Source organism: Phlebotomus papatasi, chromosome 2 (genome assembly GCF_024763615.1).
Source record: "Phlebotomus papatasi isolate M1 chromosome 2, Ppap_2.1, whole genome shotgun sequence".
NCBI classification, from domain to species: Eukaryota; Metazoa; Arthropoda; class Insecta; order Diptera; family Psychodidae; genus Phlebotomus; species Phlebotomus papatasi.
In genome coordinates this window covers 78,237,881-78,258,920 of record NC_077223.1, presented here as the reverse complement: position 1 = coordinate 78,258,920, position 21,040 = coordinate 78,237,881, and the positions used below count along the sequence as shown (strand labels likewise).

Genomic DNA, 21,040 nt, shown 5'->3' with positions numbered 1-21,040 from the left:
CACCGGCCGGGACTCGAACTCACAACTGTGAGAGTCGAGCCAGAGATCTCATCCGCCCAAGAACCAAACGGTCTTGCCTATTGCGCCACTGAGACCCCAAGAATCAATTGAGAAAAATTGACTTATTTTCTTATTTTCTCATTTTCTTATTTTTCTGGTTGTACGGGCTTCAGATCTAAGACTTATGCCCTAGACACACTTACGACTTAAGCTGAGAGACGACTTAGTGGAAGATGGAAATGTAGTTTGACCGGTTTGACCATTATTTCTAATATAACTGCGCTAAGCCGTCTCTCGGCTAATTCTCAGATCAGTCAAGGCCTTTAGTCATATGGCTTAGCTGCTCTAATTTTTTATCAATCACGATTTTTTGGAAAAAATTTAACTTAGGATTGGATTATTTAAGATGAATGACCTATTAGACTCTCAAAAAGCAATAAAATTGCTCGCTATTTAGGATTTTGAGATCTTCGTGAACTGGGCTAAACCTCTGTGAACCGTGTAAAAACCGTGTGAAGATCGCTTTAGAAAAGACTGTCCTTTCGCAGAGATATTTTGACAAAAAAATGATTTTCTGGTTATTTGCATTATCTAATAAATTCATAAGATTTCTTTTCATTCAATATTTAATAAAAAGTAAAATAATTTAATAAAAAGTAATTTAAAAATAAAAAAGATCTTCGGGTAAGCGATATCGTTAAATTTTTAAATTTAAAATTTTGGGCCAAATTGGGACTATGGGACAGAAGTCGCTCAGTTATTGTCGAGTCGAGAGGGGAAAAATCGCTCAGTCGACGAAGCGCCAAAATGACAACATGCCTGCCAAGTCAGATGTTCTAACCTAAATTATGTAATGATGTTCGTCCTCCAATCTCAAGGATTATTTTCCAAATTATTGTGACTAAAATCGTGTGAAGCACAATGTTTATAGTTCGTAGATTTCCAAATATTCCCGTGAGTGGAGTGAAACGCTTGTTTCACGTTTGTGCCATCCCCCAAAACCTCGCGAAACAATTGAGTGAAAATAATCCTAGTGTAGGTCCACTTCAGGAGCTCGAAAGGAGGATCCAGGCCGGAGAATTATCTCCGGATAAGCATCAATTGCAAGTGACGGAAGCCCTTCAGAATATCTATGACGAAATACAGTCATATAGCCCAGCTAATGCTAGTTCTGGAGGGTTTTTCCGATTCTTTCAGAAACAAGAGAAAACCTCCGATGGTCCAAAGGGATTGTACGTCCACGGAAGTGTTGGTGGTGGAAAAACAACCCTGATGGACCTTTTTTACGATTGCTGTACTGGCGTGGAGAAGAAGAGAAGAGTTCATTTTAACTCCTTCATGACCGAAGTTCACTCCCGGATTCATGCAGTGAAGAAAAGCCAGCAAGTCGTGTACAGCAGAGATGATAAGCCAAAGCCCTTCGATCCCACCAAACCCGTAGCTGATCACATTGCCCAGAACTCCTGGCTCATCTGCTTCGATGAGTTTCAAGTTACCGACATTGCTGATGCAATGATCCTTAAGAGACTCTTCACGCATCTCTTCAACGATGGCATCGTGATGATTGCTACTAGCAACAGAGCTCCTGATGATTTATACAAGAATGGGCTGCAGAGGAGCAATTTCTTGCCATTCATTGGCATCCTCAAAACACACTGTGGAGTCATTTCTTTAGACAGCGGAATTGACTACCGTGCCATGGCTCTCAAAGGAGATGGAGAAAATTACTACATGTAAGTAAACCAAGCAAGGGGAAGTCATTAAGTAGGATGGTGTACATTTTTTATAAACCTCAAAACCCGTGCGCAAAATTATTTTACCACTTAAAACAATTTGCTACTTATTGAAATCTCAAACTTTCTCTAAATGCAATTTTGTCTAAATCGAATAAAAAATATTCCCACTAGATCTGAGTTAATTTTAAGGCCCTTCATTTACCCCCAAAACACAAAAATAATTGAAAATAAATCGACATTTTTAAGTGATACAAATATAAATGCTTATAAAAGCATAGAGCGTAATTTATTTGCTGATCGGACTTAAACTTATTACCGGGAATATCTTTCAGGTTTCTCAAGCGTATAAACATTTTTTCACAATGTCCAGAAGTAAATTATCACGAACACTTCGAAAATTGTCTAATTGTTATTTCTGTTGTTTATTTGTCGAAAAAATACATCACACTGTAAAATAAAACATCTTAAAATGACATTAAAAATCCACAAACGGTAATGGAGAATTATGTTGATGTTCTTTATATATCATGTGTTGTCTTAACAGGGGTTTTCATCTAGTTTTTCTCAATTGTAAATTTTCTAAACCAATATTTATTGTATAAATGACACTTTTGAATTTTTTTATTAAAAATTAATAATAAAAATTTTGCATTGTGTGCACTATGGCTTCTATACACTACAGAAATTTATATTTATATTGAAGCAAATTCCCTACGCTTGTGTAGGAAAAACTATTTAATATGAACATAAATTTATTTAGTGTGTAGAGGCATAATAAATCAAATTCCTTCAAATGATTCCTTAACCAACATTACTCCCAATATGTAGAAGCCGTAAATGTGAAAACAACATGGAGAAAAAGTTACAAAAAGTATTAAAAAAAAATGACACCAAAAAAAAATAAAACCTGGGCACCACCAAAAAGGGGTATTTCCGAACACTGCGATTTTTTAATTAGGTATTAGACTTCATAGGACGAGGTTTATATAAATTCATAGATATTACAGGCATGCTTGTCCCGCAAAAGAATGAATAACATCATTTGATAATTATTCTAGTCATTTATTACACTGTGCAACAGTGATTTTGTTCTTGGGCTCTCATGCTGTTTTTTTTTTTAGTTCTTCACCGATTATAGCTCCTATTCTACTTAACCGATTTAATTCTTGATAAGGGTTCCCTTTTAGATGTCAGACAAATCTTTCTTAATAATAGTTAAATTTTTTAAAACCAACATCAGAAGCGCTATAGTTTCATATTTTTCAGAAAACATGAAAAAGTCGAATTTTTTGGCAAATTTAATCAATATCTGTAAAACCAAAACTGTCCTTGAAGATCTGTTTTATGGGTTTTATAGAGGATTTTGTTAGCTACAAAATTTGTCCGTATCTCACATTATTTTTTAATCCGGATATTGAGCTTCAAAATAGAGCCTCAGTGGCTCAGTAAATAGAGTAGTGTCTCTATGACTGTGAGGTCTCGGGTTCAAAGCCGAGCAGCAGCAAATAAAGATTTCTCATGCCATATCGGCTTTGAATTCGTCCAGTGAATAAATGAATAGTAAAACCAATGGTGCACATTGACAAAAAAAGTGAACCGTCTAAACTGTCACTGATCCAAAGACACATCGAGATGGGATGCTGTGATATAGTAGCGACACTGGGTGTATACAGAGCTGTGATATAGAGCGGCTACCCGTATCGGGTGATAAGATAGAATAGGAGTGAGGAAGCATAAGGGGCCCAAATTGTGGCATGGATGGATCGGTAATCCGAAATTTAGAACTGATCCCTGGCAAAATCCTATTTCTATCTTGAGGTTCAAATTAAAATCTATTAGGGGTAAAAATAAGTTCTCACTGTTCACCGATAGATGATACTGTCAAAGTCTGTTCGACCTGGCGGTATTTGTATGCAGCATTATAATGATTCTTTATCAATAGATTGTAATTGGTAGTACATTTTGTTTTGGAAAAGTGTAAATAAGACATTTCTTTATAAAGTTTAAAATGATGAGTGACGGGACGAAAAAGGCTAATTTGCGGGAACTTCTGTTGTTCTGCTTTCGCCAAAAGAAATCTGCGGCAGAAGCACATAGAAATCTTGTAGAGAATTACGGCGACCATGCTCCATCAGAAAAAATATGCAGAAATTGGTTTAGACGCTTCAAAAAAAACTTACATATATATACATTTATGTATATACAGTGGCGGCCAATAAAATAGAATCACTCCTGAAAACTTGACTTTCTTAACTTTTGTTAACTTTTTTCTAGTATATTAAAAAAAAAATAATTTAGAAATGTTAAAGTGATTGATTTTCATCAAAAAAAAGTACAGTACTGGCCGCAAAAAGTCTACCTTTTGACACAGGATGCGTCAATAGTGATATTGTGCTGGTACAAAAAATAGAATTACTTTCATTTATAGTCATAAACTGAAATTCATTTGGAGTATTTCAAAAATAACAGAATTTTAGTGTAATGTCAGTAATTATTTAGTGTCTTGACAATAAATTTATCAGATTTGGATCAAGGAAGCTACGAGAAATTGGAGAAAATGTAAAACTTTCTCATTAGAGGCTCTATTAGATTTTTGAGGCTACGAAGACATGGAATGATCGTACAAGTCATAGCTGACCACATTAATTACGAAAATCAATAATTCATAACACAATAGTATTTACGTAAACATAAGACTCGGAATTCTGGTTGCTATCAGTTCCACGTTCCAATGGTATTGAGAAAACAGCAATTCAGGATTTTTGAATTGTTCAATGTAGTAAAATCAACCTAACATTTTTTGGCAAGGTATTCTATGGGACAAATAAAGTTGAAAAGGTCCTCAGATATATCCTGACTGAGTTACACGGTTTGTGTCTTGGATTTCAAGATTCTAAGACATTTGACAGATTTGACATCTTGATCTTGATTTTTTGATTTCAGAATACCAAGATCTTGAAATTTTCTTGATCTCGATCTTGATCTTGGTCTCAGAATTGAGGCCAATATTTTCTAATTTTCTTTAATAAAACTTGAATTTTCACAAAAAAAAAAACAGCGAGAACTTTTTTGAACACCCATTAATTAAAAAAAAAATGGTAAGAAAATGAATATACGGTTTTTTAAATCTGTGTGACTTACGTAACCTCTTAATTTATCGAAATGTAGTGGTTTAAAAAAAAAATGTACACCACATTTCGTACCATTTCCCCCTTGCTTTTGTATGATAAACTGAATCGGACGAATTTATTTTGCTATCTTTCGTTGGCCTATTTTAGCAAATCTCCAGACAATGATGATGCATCGAAGGCCATGGATCGCATGTTCAAGATTCTCTGTTCACAGGAAAATGACATCATCAGGCCGAAAACATTTACCCATTTAGGCAGGAATTTGACTTTTGCAAAGACATGTGGTCAAATTCTCGACACGACCTTTGAGGAAATCTGCGAAAGCGTGAGTTTTTTATCGCATTTCCTCTGCTTAAATCAAAATTGATAGTGATAGTCTCATGTGTGGAATTTTTTTTAGGCTCTGGCTGCGAGTGATTACCTGCAAATTGCGCAGTTTTTCCACACAATTCTCATTCGCGATGTGCCTCAGTTGAATATTAAGAAAAAATCCCCGGCAAGGAGATTTATCACCCTCATAGATACTCTCTATGACAATCGCGTGAGAGTTGTGGTATCATCGGATGTGCCCTACAAAAAACTCTTTTCTGTTGAAGAGTCTCATGATGATAGTTTAGATGAGCATAGAGTGCTCATGGATGATTTGAACATCAAAATTGGATCAGAAAATGCTGCATCGAATATCTTTACAGGTGAAGAGGAACTGTTTGCCTTCGACAGGACAATGTCTCGTCTGGCAGAGATGCAAACTCCAGAATATTGGAATCAATGGGAGAAGCACAGATAATGTGTAGAAAAAAATATTTTAGGCTCAAAATTGTACTTATTTGAACCGATATTTTTTTTAAAGGTAAATCAAAGATTTTTTCTCTCTTCGTAAATTTATTTATTCGCTGTTAATATGGAAATATTTATTTTTTTAGTCCACTTTTACAAATCTAATAGAAAAAAATTAACCACAGTATTTTTCTGATGTGAACAATTGTTTTTTTAGGTGAGAGAAATAAATAAAAGTGATGTTTACCGAGCAATAAATATGTTTATTTCAATGTCTTGTCACCTTTCTGGTTTGTAAAAACCCAGAATCATAAAATCAATCAGGGTGAAAATTGCTTTTTGGAAAAATAGTAAAAAATATTTCACTTTGGCTTTTGATTTTCCCGCCTTTTTCTCCTCTCATCGAATAATCGATTTTGCACTGGAGAAGGGGAACCCAACTGAGCGACATTTCCCCTCTCTTATCAGCTGTTCTGTACGACCTTCACACGTGTTTATTTTCAACAAAAATTAAGTTTAAAGGCATTTTCCTGAGGAATTATGGACATTATGGAAGTTCAGAAACCAATTCCATTCGGTAAATAATACAAATACATCAAGCAATCAAAGTCGCCCTAAAATAAAATAAATCCCCTTCAGAAACCTTCTGGTTCGAGCAAAATCAAGTCAACTTGCGCTCGGTTGAGGATTCTGTGGAGCTGCTTCTGGCCAGGAACTCCGTGACTAATCCCCTGAATGTCAAGGCATGGGCACTGAAAGCCCTCACGCTCACTGACCTCACAACACTCGCAGGAGACGATACCAAAGCCAATGTGCGGAGTTTATGCCTCCGGGCGGCTTTTCCCTTTCCGGAACATGTTCTCAACAATCTTGGCTTGGATGAGGCTACCAAAGAGAAAATCCACACTGCTGCAGTGTGTGTCTACCCCAGTAGAGTGCCAGATGCCAGAGAAACACTCTATCAACTTGGCAAATTGAACGACATCCCAATTGCTGCTGTTGCCACGGGATTCCCATCTGGCCAATATCCCCTGTCCACTCGACTAGATGAGATCAAAAGTGCTATAGCTAGTGGAGCCACAGAGATTGACATTGTAATAGACAGAGGATTGGCTCTGCAGGGTCACTGGCAGGATCTCTATAATGAGATCCTGGCCATGAGACGTACTTGTGGCAATTTGGCGCATCTCAAAGCCATTCTGGGCATTGGGGAATTGGGCACCATGAAGAATGTTTATATGGCTTCCATGGTAGCGATGATGGCTGGAGCTGACTTTATAAAAACTTCCACGGGGAAGGAAAGTGTAAATGCAACGCTTCCAGTGGGCTTGGTAATGATCAGGGCAATCCAGGACTTTCACAAGAAGACTGGCCAGAAGGTAAGTGAGATTTTCTTAAATAACTCTAAATATCTCATTATTCATAAGCTTGAACTTCAAAAACTTCAGTAATTCACAAAACGAAAAAAAGTTACATTAATTTCTCATCATAGGGAGAAGTGGGGCACATTTGAATTGGGGCAGCTTTAAAATTCGCCTTTTTGTCCCATTTTTAAAATGAATGGTTTTTTGGCTGTACATGGCACAGGGAACAATAATAATTTACAAATCATTTTGGCATCTCAGGCTTGGTGAATTTATGACCAAAAAAATGCTATTTTATTGATTGGAATGCAATTTACTGATTTAAAAACTTTATCTTGAATTGAACTGTCCCTAAGCACTAGTTTGCAGAGAGAAAAATAAAAAAATAATTCATCATTGAACTGAACTGAATTCATTCAGTTTTAGATAAGATAAATTCAGGTTAAAAGGGGTGGCAAAGCGTCCCAGGCTTTGCGAAATGCTCGAACTCCTCGTAACTTAGATGCTATACCTCAAAAGTACTTCCGCATCATTTACCGTTTACCGGTACTCAACCGATTTGAATCGATTCATAAATCACTCAATAGATTCCACAAAATAATTTAAAGAGTATAATAAAAATTATATTCTAACAAAAATTACTTATCGGTAAATAACCGGTTCACAACCGATTTGAACAGATTTATAAATCACTCAAAATATTTCCCAAAATACACCTCAGGAGTAATTTAGTTGAATTTCGTACAAAAATTATTTATCGGTTTCGAACCGATTAAAAACCGATTGGAACCGGTTCAGTTTTATAGGAAATTCCAAAACCTTTCCAATGAGCCCAAACATGACCCCATTCGCTTGGTAAATGCACCCTCTAGTGTCTTTTTAACCTTTGACCTCGGGGGCCTCAGTGGATCAGTGGATAGAGCAGTGGCTCTATGACTGTGAGGTCTAGGGTTCGAGACTGGGTAGCTGCAGATTTTTCAGCTGCTGTAATAGTCTCGAATTCGTCCAGTGAATGAATGGAAAAGTAATGCCAATACATTGACAATGTACCGCCTAAAAAAGAGAGGTTGGTATAGGAAATAAGTTTCGACATGCAGAGTTCAGTCGAATACAAATACCCATTCACTGCCCAGATCCACAAACCAAGGTTGGTTTACCGTGATATAAAGCGGTACTGTGTGTATCAGAACGCACACAGAGCACTGTGATATGAAGCAGGAATTTACTCGCCTTGGGGGTTAAGATAGAACAGGAGAATGGGGAGTGCATAATGGGCCCAAAATAAGTGGCCTGGGTGCAGCGGTTCCGCAAGGAATATAACCGACCCACAGACAAATCTTAATCTTAACCTTTGAACTCGAAAAACCGTTATTAGAAATTATTCAACGCTATTTTCGTCCAAGGACGAAATGTCCGCCTGGATAATCTCTAAAACAGAAGCGTGCAAGAACCGTTGAAACCGAATAAACGTCAAATGAAACATGTACGTCAGTGGTCAAAACGCTACTATAACAAACTTATTTTGACGTTAATTCGGTTTCAACGGTTTTTGCACACCTCTGCTCTAAAACATATCCAAAAATGGAAAAAAAATCGCACGACGCGTTTTTGAGCAATCCCAAAAAAACGGTTTTGGAGGGGAAGGGGAGGGTGGGGGAAAATGAGGGGCATGTTAACGATCCTTGGTCGACTTATGGGGGGGGGGGTCCTCCGAAGGTCCCAAGTTGCTATCTCTAACCGCTTGACCTCAATAACTGATGACAGCCGGACAGACAGACGGACAAACAGCGTGACATTTCTCAGAAATCGTCTGAAATGTGAAGATTTGTTGAAAAAAGTGGTCTCCGGGGGGTGGAAGGTGGAAATTTTGGGGGGTGAAAAAATCGAGGGATTATATATAAATTATACTATAGAGTGAAATTTTAACCCCCCAGATAAAACAAACTAAGAAAAGAAAAAGAACCAAAAAACCACAATAAAGAGAGAACAAAAATAAATCTCACGTAAAGGACATCAGAAAAAAGAGAAAATTTAATCTTTTATAATCATGAAACCATTAGTAAATTAGTACATAGTTATAATGCTTGGATAGATAGGATAGATAACTGTATTGGATCCATAGAGCTAAACTTATCAATAGGTCACGCTAGAACATTTTTTAAGGAGAAAGTGCAGGGACTTTAAAAATTGAAATGAAATCAAGTTTCCTTGATCAAGAAATGAATTCAAGTTTTTTTTAATTGTTCTTCAGTGTTTAAATAAAATTTGATGAATAGTTCTTAAGGCCAGGATGACCTTTTTGGCCAAGAACTGGAGTGGATAGTGTTTAGTGATGAAGTACAGTTCTAGGGAGTGAATAAATGAATTTTCGTGATTAGTGAAAAGCTCGAATCTGAAGGTTTCTTTTAGTGAGTACATCTTGAATATTCTTTTTAAATGTCCAACCACCGTGGCCGCTATGAAAAAATGTTCTTCCGCAAAATGAAGCGTTATATGTTTAGTGTTAGAGTCTTGCACGGGTCGGGTTATAGGGCTTTTTCCCAACGTGCATCCGAAATGGATTTCACCCGTACCCGACCCGACCCGTTTAAATTTAGTGCTGCCCGCCCCGACTCAGCCCGCAAAAAAAATTTAATACCCGTACCCAACCCGACCCGCAAAAAATATTAAATTTACCCGTCTCGAACGATATTAACTCTAAAATTATTAACCCAATCGAATTCCTCACACACCATTTAAATTAAGGTATAATTAAATTAAAGTGATCAATATAAGTAATTCTAGAACTATTAATAATTGAATGTCAAGTTTCGTAGTGTGATAACTTCCAGAACATAAATTTCGCTTTTTTTTATCAGACAGGAACAAAAAAAACTTTTGTCTATTTACAATATTTTGATTATTTTTTTGGTTGATCTGCCAAATTTGTTTTTTAATCACAATAGCAAACATATACAGTAATATTAGAGCAGTACATTTGCAATTTATCATCTCGAAATTATTTTTTTCAAAATATTTTTTTTTAATTTTTCAAGCTCAAACAAAATTCTGTAAGATTCATGAATAATTTTCAGCTCACATTTAACCTATTTACTTGGTAAAGCAACTCACTAGAAAAAAAAGTTTAAAAAGATTTTTTGTCAGGTGGGATGAAAGCGATTCAAGCGAAATCACAGGAAAAATTTAATCATTATAAAGCTTAGGATCGTACAAAGTATGGGCTGGGCACTTTCTCCTAACCTTAATATTTTCAGGTGTTTTTGAAATTAATATTATTTCTAAAAAAAAAAGTAAGATATCGGAAAGAATTCTAGCCTGAAATAAGGAATGCCGTAGATGACGTCTCGAGATTCGTTTTTTAATTGCGATTTATGACAAAAATTAAAGTCACATATCTCGGAAACGTGTAAAGATTCTTCTAGATTTCTTTTATTTGAAAGAAAATTTTCGTAAGAACTAAGAACCTTCTGAATTTTGTTTGGAATAAATTAAAAAGTTTTAAAATAAAGAAAGAAAAAAAATAAGTATTAATCAGTAATATTGAATGCCATACTCCATGACAGGACAGCTTTTACTTTTGCTTTTAATTTCTTTTAACATAATTAAACTACATTTTCACTAAATGAATGAACTGAAAAGTGAAATTCTATTACTAGTGTTTAAGAATTGTAGTTTTGTTACAGATTTTTAAATCAATTTATAACCAATTTATAACCAAAACACTATATAATCGCAAAAAAATCTTAAAGTAGAGTATGGTATTAAAATAATTATTGTTATTTCTTTATTTTCGGAAATACCAATTTGAAAAATTTCGATTTATTGCTATTTACTAAGTACTCCAAGATTACAAATGTCGTGGTATAAGAGCAACAATATATGTTGTAAAATACACGCAAATATAGAAATTTCAAGATCGATTAAATTATTATTCGATTTTTGCTATGACGCGTCGATAAAACTCGCGCTCAATTAATGTGAAATAATTGAGATATTGCGTAAAACGTTCTTAGCCGCTAAAGTGTTCAACCCTCGCAATACTTCAGCATAAAACGCTCTCAACTTTGTTGTAGTAAACTCGCATTCGCATTCGCACAGAACAAATATAAAACGATTGCGCCGAAAAACACGAACAGCTCGATCAGAAAACTGTTAAGATAACGTTTAAAAATACGCACAGCTCAAACAAAAAGCGGATGAAATTGCGCTTACGCACGGCTTAGTAATAAAACGGGTTAAAATTGCGCTTAAAATCACGCACAGCTCAATCATAAAACGATGAATGCGCTTAAAATCACGCACAGCTCAATCGTAAAACGGTTAAGAATACGCTTAAAATTACGCACAGCTCAATGATACAACGCTAAATGCGCTTAAAAATACGCACACATCAATCGTAAAATGGTAAATGCGCCTAAAATCACGCACAGATCGATCATAAAACGGTGAATGCGCTTAAAATCACGCACAGCTCAATCGTAAAACGGTTAAGAATGGGCTTAAAATTACGCACAGCTCAATGATACAACGGTAAATGCGCATAAAATCACGCACAGCTCAATCGTAAAACGGTAAATGCGCCTAAAATCACGCACAGATCGATCATAAAACACTTAAGATTGTGCTTAAAATCACGCACAGCTCAATGATACAACGGTAAATACGCTTAAAATCACGTACAGTTCAATCGTAAAACAGTAAATGCGCTTAAAAATACGCACAGCTCAATCACAAAAGGATTAAGATTTCGCTCAAAAAGCGCATTCATAAAATTCACGAAAAAAAACGCATTAAAAGACGAAGTTTTATAAAATCAATTGTAGAACTCTAACGACAAGCGGTGCGAAATTAATAGTTTTTGTGAACATGGAGCTTAGGTACTGCTTTAGTAACATAAAGATTTTATCCCATTCATTTGAAAGAAATAAAAATATACAAAAAATGAAACGGCTATTTTTTCAACTGCTCCACTAACCCCTAGACCTAGAGGCCCTAGAGGGTTCTTTAAGAATCTGAAATTTTTAAAGTAAAAGAAATGACAAAGAATATCACTTAATGGGATAAGTTATTTCTAGACATCATAATAAAAGAGCCATAATTAAATTTTATTAGAAGCTCTCACAGTAAAATGAACAACAGTAACGACTCAGTGTATTACTCAAGTAGTTAGAGCTCTGACCCTTCTGCCAGATAAAAAACTGTAATCTGCTTTAATTATGCTTTTTTTCAAAGGAGTTAAACTGAAAGTAATTGATTCTCTTATTATTTTACAGAAAAAATGACAATAAAACTTTTGTTAAGGGCAATAAATTAATTCAAAAAATTATAATCTCTCTTTTATTGCATAAACTAATGACCATTTTAACACCATTCACTCTAAATCGTTAATTACATATTCATTCATAGCTATTTTTTGTTGAAATTTCAACCAAATCAAGATGAAAAATGATAAATTAGAAAACAAAGAGTCAAATTTATCTTGAAATGATACAGATATAACACACCTTTTGCAATTAATCTTGAGAAATATCCAACAAATTAGTCTATCCTCCAACTCTCTCCTTCGACTTTACCCATGTTTCTTTGCAAGTAAACTTGATTTCTTATCACTAACGAGTTATTTCAAATGATTTGCGAGGAGGGCAAAGCCGGAAATCTCTCTTTAAAACGTCTCAATCAAATATTTGTTATATATCTATAAGAAGTGTTCAACATTACTTCACCGCGTTATTCCCATGAAAGTACGATGGTGCAACAAAAAGACTAACTTCTCTCTGCATCGATTCACTTAGCGTCACATGCATTTTCTCTCTTGCTTTTCTCACTTTCAAGTTCAAAGCTAATGAAGAAAAAAGTGCGTGATTGAAAAACAGAAGTAAAATGATTTCTTGTTACCACATTCAATGTCCAATTTTGAGCAAAATGCAATGTTTTTGGCAAATAAATTGTTTTTCCTCATTAATTTTGAAAACTTCCGATTGTGTTCACGCTTCTTTAAACTTTATTAATTTTCGTTTTGCTACGAAAATGCAAAAGTTATGATCTTTTTTTTAAATCATAAACTTTTTTCACGCAAAGTCAATCAGTTTGATGGGAATTTCCTAGATATTTAATTTATCATTTGCAGATTGGTCTTAAACCTGCCGGAGGTGTTAGGACGGTAAAAGAGGCCATTGCCTGGATGAGTTTGATCAAGGAAACTCTGGGAAATGAATGGTTGCAGCCTCACCTGTTTCGCTTTGGTGCTTCCGGATTGTTAGGAGATGTAGAGAAAGTGGTCTTGTCCTAAACTCGTTCACTTACTCTTGGACTTCATCTCTCTTTTCAACTCTCAATGTAAGTGTCGAACAATTTTTCTATTTACCAATTTCTTTTATTGTTCACTTTTTTTATCACTATAAATATATAAAACCAGTGTGGTGTGAATGTTATTTGTGGGAGATTTTCTTACAGTGAGACAACAAATTCATGGAATTTCTGCGTCTTTTCTTTCTGGAGTCAGAAGGTACAAAGAGGCGGGTATTTTTTCACTTGAGGAATAATTTAGATTCATTTTTTGGAGAGATTTTGGTGTAAAACTAGCTGGCTTTCTCCGCTTTGAATCCTTCCTCGGGACTCGATGTGTATTTGATAATATGAACTTTACCCCTCTTGTCAATGTACCCATAATGGCCCTTTAGTTTTCCCTCGTTGTCGACTTCCTCAAATCGGAACTGGCGGTTTTTGCTGCAAAAACAGCAAAAATAAAATAAAATATTTAATAAACTTTTCTGAAAAGAAAAAGGAAAATCTCAAGTCTTGAGATGGTAAATTTTGATTTCCTGCCAGTTCAGGAATCCCTCTCAATTTCTTCCAGTTTCTCTTCATTCACAGCAAAATTCAAGATCTCTCTAATTAAGTAAATACATCGTGATATTCTCGCCTTGACTTCTTTACGTAATTCTTCAATCGGAGTCATTTATGTTTGCTGTCCACAAACATTTTTTTTCTGTATATTTACAAGCAATTCGTGAATATTTAGCATTCTAATTATACAGTTAGACATTGTGAATATAATTAAAAATTGCAATTAGTTGGAAATTATCTGGAAAATGTTTTTAGGGTCATCAGTTTCGCGTGAAAAAGCTACAGAATTTCAATATTTGCAACTTCCGAATTCCCGGCTGAAATTCTGAGAATAATGCCGGCTTCAGACTGAAGGTTTAGCCCAGTTCGCGAAGGTCTCAAAAATCTAAATAATAAGCAATTTTATTGATTTTTCAAAATCTAATGAATCATTTGCCCTCAATATTCAATTCTAAACAACAATTTCCTAAAAAATTGTGCTTGATAAGGAATTAGAGGAGTTAAGCCAGATAGCTAAGCCTTATACGGGCTTCAGACCTAAGGCTTAGCCATCTGGCTTAACTCCTCTAATTCCTTATCAGGCATAATTTTTTAGGAAATTGTTGTTTAGAATTGGATATTAAAGGCAAATGATCCATTAGATTTTGAAAAATCAATAAAATTGCTTGTTATTTAGATTTTTCAGACCTTCGGGAACTGGACTCATCCTCCAGTCTGAAGCCGGCATTAGGTCTCAAGCTCGTATAATGGTTTGCGCACAATACAAGGGGTAACTCATATTGAGAAACCTTCGTCAATTGTCCAAGAAACGCTTCGCGAAACCCGGGAAACACACTTTTTGCATCGCGAAACCCAAGAAACCCACTCTGTGCATCGCGAAACCCGAGAAACCGACTTTTTGCATCGCGAAACCCGAGAAACTCAAAAATTGCATCGCGAAACCCGAGATACCAGAAACCCTTGTCAGAAAAAATGGAAATGAGTTACCCCTTGGCACAATAGCTTTTATTTTGTAAACATGTTTTTGAGATATTTAGGTAGTCAGTAAAAGAACGTTATCAATTTATATTTTTAGCAAAATCAATAGAAATCGAAAATAATATTATATTTTAGGATATTGTTGCCTAGTAAGGGTTTACGTGGGTCAAAAAACACTGGAAATCAACATATTTTCTCTAATTTTTTTCAGCATGATATTTTTTTCTTTTAATTCAAATTCTTTACAACATTTTAAATATATTTTGTAAAATTTTCATTTAATATTCGTAAAAATTCAGCTTTACTGATTTTCAAAAATATTTTTGAAAAGAGATCAAACAATTAAATATTTCCTGTGTTAAACTAAATATTTTCAGTTAATCATTTACAGTCAAGTGTGCTAATCCGAGCGCTTCGCTATCTGGATCGTTTATGACTAATTCATTTAAAATAATATTTTTATTTTTATTTCCGTACTATAGTCACTACAGGAACATAATATACCTATTCAACTTTGAGAAAAAGCAAAAATAATATTTTTATCCATTAAATAAGTGAGTGCAATCGACTCATTTAAAACTTGTACCAGATGCTGCACTGAAAATTTTCTAGCAGTGATATTTTCGCTAATGACAGCTGGTTGATTAAAAACATTTATTGTTTTTTCCTTGTGAAAAGTAATTTAAATCCAGCCTTTCACATTAAATGTTAAATCAAATAATCAAATAAAAATTTTAAAAATGTAATAAAAAATCATTTTCTGGTTTTCATATGCTTGTAAATTGAGTGATCCAATTAAAAGACCATTTCATCCAATTAGCGAAAAGGCAACCCAGTTAGTGCATGCTAACTTATTTCAGTATTATCATTATTTTATAAATTTTCTTTAATATTTTTGATAATTTTTTTTATATTATGTTTCTGAATGAAACAGTGAATAATTCTATAGATTTAGAAGTAAAAAAGAATTTCATCAGTCCAAGAACCAGCGTTTAAGTAGAACTCTACGGAAAGCAATCCAGTTACCCCACCTTACTATAAATAATTTCCGGTTGAGTTAAACTTGTACTTGAATAGTACATTTTTTTAAAGATTTTTTTGATTTTTTTATAATAAAAAAGTTGTGATCAAGTCAAAAAAAATGTACCGTCCAAGTACGAGCTTAACTCAAAAGTAAGTGTTTTTCAAAAACCGTCTTCAAAAATCAGGGTTGATATGATATCTTATTTTCGATACTATCGACTGTCGATTCTGAAAACTTTAAATGATAGGTGCACTTCCTCTAACTAATATATGTTTATCAACAGTCTCATTCTTTTAAGAACGTCCTAATGAATGGCCCAACAATCCGTAAAAAGCTGACATTCACTTAATTTAACAGATATAGATTTATCGATACTATCGATTCGATGGTGTCGAAAAGTTATCATTCCTCCTCAAGTCAAAATGGCAGAATTTTAAAATTTTAATATGGAAATTTCATAAAATAATACTCCCTCCGTTCCGAAATAAGTCGTACGTTTGGCGAAGAATTAGGGATTAAGGAATGGTTTCAGAGAATGATTCGCAAATATCTTGTGTATGAACTATCCCCCATGTTCAGTAGGGCGTTTCAATTAGGAAAAATTTTTTTTGGCATTATTCTCACGGTGCTGTATTTGATGAGACAAGAAAGTTTTTCTTCTACGACCATATGATCAGACGCTGTTTAGAGGTGGCTGAACGACCCTCTCTGTAGTGTAAAATCCGGTAAAATCAGAAATTTGTTCTACAGAGAGGGTCGTCCAGCCACCTCTAAACAGCGTCTGATCATATGGTCATAGAAGAAAAACTTTCTTGTCTCATCAAATACAGCACCGTGAGAGTAGTGGCAAAAAATTTTTTTCCTAGTTGAAACGCCCTAATGTTCAGGGATAATATGGGGATCCTATCACGATGGTAAGTTGAGGAATCCTTATGTTGAAGTTGTCCATTTTTCGCGTATTTTTCAAAGAGGTCCGGTAGATAGTTAATTACTACAAGATGGACTGTGATTAACATTACAGGCTAGAATTTGTTCTAAATTTTTAGTATGCACAAGTAGAAATCAACAGTTATTACCGATATGACATTTTTTATATCTCAAATTTTGCAGAATGAGCAATAAAAAAAAAATGTATTCGAATATCTGGATGCAAAATGGTGAGAGATAGGGACTTGGGACCTTCAGCGGACCCCCCCCCCCCATAAGTTGACCCTGGAACCGTTTCTCTAAAACATATCCAGAATTGAAAAAAAGAAATCGCACGACGTGTTTTCGAGCGGTGAAGATATTTTCTGTAGGACCTTGATTAATTTCTGCACTAAAATATTTCTGATCAAAAATCGTGAAATTCACCTGCTTGCTTGCTAGAAATACCGTGGTCCGGAAATAATTCAAAGATCAGCGAAACTTCAGAAGTTTAGCATTTCCTTACAAAATTTAACACTTTCAAATTAAAAGCCATTAAGACGTGATTTTTGGAGATTTTTAGAATATCATACTTGTTATCCTTCCTAATCGGTAGAATAAATTTGCTAAATCTCAACGCCTGATCAAACGCTATCTAAACTCAACTTCCTAAGAAAAAGTTTTTCAAGGAAACCTAAAGGTCCTTAATAATTCTCCCTCGGATTTATAACTATAGAAATATCAAAATAATAAAATATTTTATTAAACGAAGATAAGTTGTATATTGAATAAAACTTAGGAATTACTGCCCGAAAATAAATAAAGAAATAATTTAAATGATTCGCTAACTTCAAATATACTTGAGTCGTGTTTGTATAATACTCAACAAATGTGTAAATTAATGAATTGCTCAAAAGCCAGTAAATAATAATTTTGCATAATAAAATTTCTAGTCACATTGCAAAAAGTTGTAAATGCTTGTGAAAAATGAGAAGGCAAAAAAGTGGAAGAAATCCAGAGATAAATAAAAATGTTTGAATGAGTGTAGGATGTTCAAAGCAAGAATTACCCTTTACCCGTGTCGTAGCCGAATTTGTAGCTTTTGGGTCCAGCATGTCCGTGCATTTGGAATTCCACACGATCCTGTACAGCCTCTTGGGGCTCTGTCTTCCTGCGGATGGCACTGTAGGTCTCTCCTGTATTTAATTCTTTGGGTTGGGTCTGATTGGGTGATTCCACAACCACAGCTTCGGGATTTCCCGCTTCGGGCAAATAGAATTGCTCCCCGAGATCGTAATTGACATCCTCAAAGGGATAATCGTGCCTTAGGGGCTTCTCATCTTCCACGACAATGGGATTCTGTGGGGGATTTCTCAGGTGAACTTGTTTCTGTTCGGGCTGGTATTTCTTTGTGCCCTTGCGGGGCTTCATGGTGTAGTAGTTGGGCTCATTTGATACCTGAGGTGGCAACATTTGCTGCAGAGCTGCCGCCTCAGGATCTACAGGAGCACTGAGCTCATCTTGAGAGGGGATGCGATAGCTGAAGAGGAATTCTTGTGGTTGCTGGAGTTGCTCTTGTAGGTGCATTTGTCGCAATTTTAGCAGGTATTTGAGTCCATCGATGCTCTCTTGGGTAATTGGTAGGGGTTTATTCCTCACCGGGAGGCCCGCAATCAACGTGAGGGTCGAGAGGAAAAAGGTCTGCGGGAAGTAACGCCAAGATATTAAGGAAGTTACTAGAGCTCCATAAAAATTATTTTTAAAAAATGCGGAAATTTGTGCATCAATCATATCGACGAGGGTTTTGCAATAGAAGTGCAATTTAGGTTTTATATACGAAAGACGTGTTATGCAAGGCTTCCAACGCCAAAATCGTCAAAGTTCATTAAACCAGAAAGACGTGCGTGGATAAAGGAGAGTTTTTTTTTGAGCATTAAAAAAAAGAGCCTAATGTAACAGTGAAATGGTTGCGCAAGTGAAATCATTTCACTTTGTTGGTCAAAATTGGTCGAGAACACATCATCATCTCCTCAAAACATATTTATAGAGTATTTTGAGGTGTGGTTTACAATTACGTACGCCAACAATTTCTTTATATTGCTAAATTGCCCATTTATTGACTCCTTGTACCACTTTTCACTTTTGGTGCCTCATCTTTTTTTTTTGGATGGTCCACTTAAAGCATTTCTTTTGCAAAAAAAAACTTACCACTTTAATCCACATCTTTACAAATTCTCTATTATGCTTCTTCCACTATTGAACTTCTTTAGCACAACAAAACACTGTCTTCTTTAATGTAAAATTTAAGCACTGCGCAGTTCAAAATGCGGAAAAATATTTACGCGGAAAACAACAAGAAAATCTTTTAGATCCAACCACTCACGTTGAAATTCACCAGCAGAATAGTTTTTCAGTGGCGAAGGCCGTTACTTATATCGACTACCCGCCACACTTTCAATTTCTTCACTGCGCGCCTCTTTTATCCTATATGGGCGGGTTTTGTTTATGCTACACTTTTCATTTCTTTGCGTGGCTGCTCCACAAAAGAGAGACACACGCCAGAATCGAGAGTTTACCACTTGCACTCAATTTTCACACTCTTAATCAATTGTCTCACCTTCCCCAGGGTACACAGAAAATTTCTCACGGTGGTCCCTGATCCAGCATCTCCTTCCCCCAAAAACAAAACTTCCCCCTCGCACTAATTTATTTTACAAAACTATACGTTCAAGAAAAAATCTCAGACTATAATGATATTTACTTCTTTTTTTTTTTGAGGACTAAAAAGAATAAATTAGTATCCGGTCCGTGGGACAAATGTAATCATGGTGCTATAAAAAGAAAATCCAAAAAATTACAACAATATTTGTTTCTTTACACATCGCTCGAGTGACTTTGCGTTTTATAATGAAAACACACAATGTGGATAAAAGAAAATCATATTCTTGCAAAATATACAATTTTTTGTGGTGCTGTAACAAAACGATCCAATTTTCCAGTCCCACAAAGACCTGGGATTTGAAGCTTGCAGTACATTTTCCGGCAAATAAAAATAGATTATTTCTTCCTTGTCTACTCTTAACACTCTCAAGTGCCACCATTTAACAATTTATCACTCACCAAAATTACGGTTTTGTGTCAATGTTTTCCTAAACTTGAGGTCTTGAAATAATAAATAATAAATTTACTAAATTTACTAAGCAAACTAAACAAATTACAGGTTTATATGTATAGTCAAGTGTGCTAATCCGGGCGCTTCGCTATCTGGATCGTTTATGACTACGCTAACTAGATAATCCACTTAAAAAAATATTTTTATTTTTATTTCCGTAATATGACTAACGCACAATAACTTTTGTTTGTAAACATGTTTTCAAAATTTCCCATGAGAATGAGCGAGATGACTAGTTCTAGATCTCACTCACTCTCACTGAAATTTTGAAAACATGTTTACTAAACAAAATTTATTGTGCGTTGGGCAATATAGTCACTACAGTAACATAATATAACTATTCAAGTTTGAGAAAAAGCAAAAAAATAAATTTTATCCATTAAATAAGTGAGTGTAATCGACTCATTTCAATCTTGTGCCAGCTGGGTCCTGCACTAAAAAATTTTCTAGCAGTGATATTTTCGCTAATGACAGCTGGGGGTGAATTCTAAGATTTGGTGATACAGTAGACTCTCGTTAAGATCGGGGTACTTTTTATTTCGGGCAGCGCTTACATTTGAAAAAAGTTTGTTGTCATTTTTCAAGTTTGATTATGATTATCAAATGAATCAAATATGCTCAAATTTGGCATGGTTTGTCTTAGTTTTGATGTGATTTCTCATTTTTGAGGGATTTTCATGCAATTTACGTTATATTTGAGTGTGTAAACTCAATATCTATATGCACATGAATAAAAAATCGTTGCATTTCAAAAAGTTTGTCGCCCGAATTTCTGTCTAATTAGGCTGACATTTCGGTCCCATATGCCCGAATTTGAGAGAGTCTACTGTACTCTCACCAGTGAGAAAATCAAAATGAAGATATCACGGCAGATTTTTCACAGCTGCTAGAATTGCGATTCTCAGATTGTGAGTGAAAAGTGACTGACAGCATTCATGGAGAGCTTTTGCTAGAATGCCAAAACTAAAGTTCTTCAGAAGATTTCAACCTTTTTTAAGTTGTTTGCGGGCCATTTTGCTCCATCTCTACGTACTTTTGAGGAGGGTTTCACAACTCTGAATGATTTTTTTGGTGAGAATCTTTCAATGAATCTTACAGAAAAACTT

At 35.0% G+C, this 21,040-nt stretch overlaps 3 protein-coding genes across 4 annotated transcripts; 2 read left to right on the top strand and 1 right to left on the bottom strand.

Annotated features, from left to right (window-relative positions):
- The first annotated feature begins 789 nt into the window (after positions 1-789).
- On the top strand, positions 790-5,902 carry LOC129804536 (putative ATPase N2B). The gene is made up of 3 exons (XM_055851896.1): positions 790-1,733; positions 5,015-5,192; positions 5,268-5,902. The coding sequence occupies exons 1-3, from the start codon at positions 922-924 to the stop codon at positions 5,652-5,654; spliced, it is 1,377 nt and encodes a 458-aa protein (XP_055707871.1). The 5' UTR covers positions 790-921; the 3' UTR covers positions 5,655-5,902.
- Positions 5,903-6,087: 185 nt separating this feature from the next.
- On the top strand, positions 6,088-13,423 carry LOC129804532 (deoxyribose-phosphate aldolase). The gene is made up of 3 exons (XM_055851891.1): positions 6,088-6,221; positions 6,284-7,023; positions 13,136-13,423. Exons 1-3 carry the CDS (start codon positions 6,185-6,187, stop codon positions 13,295-13,297), a joined length of 939 nt encoding a protein of 312 aa, XP_055707866.1. The 5' UTR covers positions 6,088-6,184; the 3' UTR covers positions 13,298-13,423.
- Positions 13,360-19,229, bottom strand: LOC129804534 (uncharacterized). 2 transcript variants are annotated; one of them, XM_055851893.1, is made up of 3 exons: positions 18,971-19,229; positions 17,839-18,463; positions 13,360-13,734 (listed from the first exon to the last, which is right to left on the bottom strand). In XM_055851893.1, exons 1-3 carry the CDS (start codon positions 18,983-18,985, stop codon positions 13,685-13,687), a joined length of 690 nt encoding a protein of 229 aa, XP_055707868.1. In that variant the 5' UTR covers positions 18,986-19,229; the 3' UTR covers positions 13,360-13,684. The 2 variants fall into 2 exon arrangements, with proteins under 2 accessions (XP_055707868.1, XP_055707867.1); XM_055851892.1 differs by having other exon boundaries at positions 17,832-18,463; positions 18,971-19,212.
- Between the last annotated feature and the right edge of the window lie 1,811 nt (positions 19,230-21,040).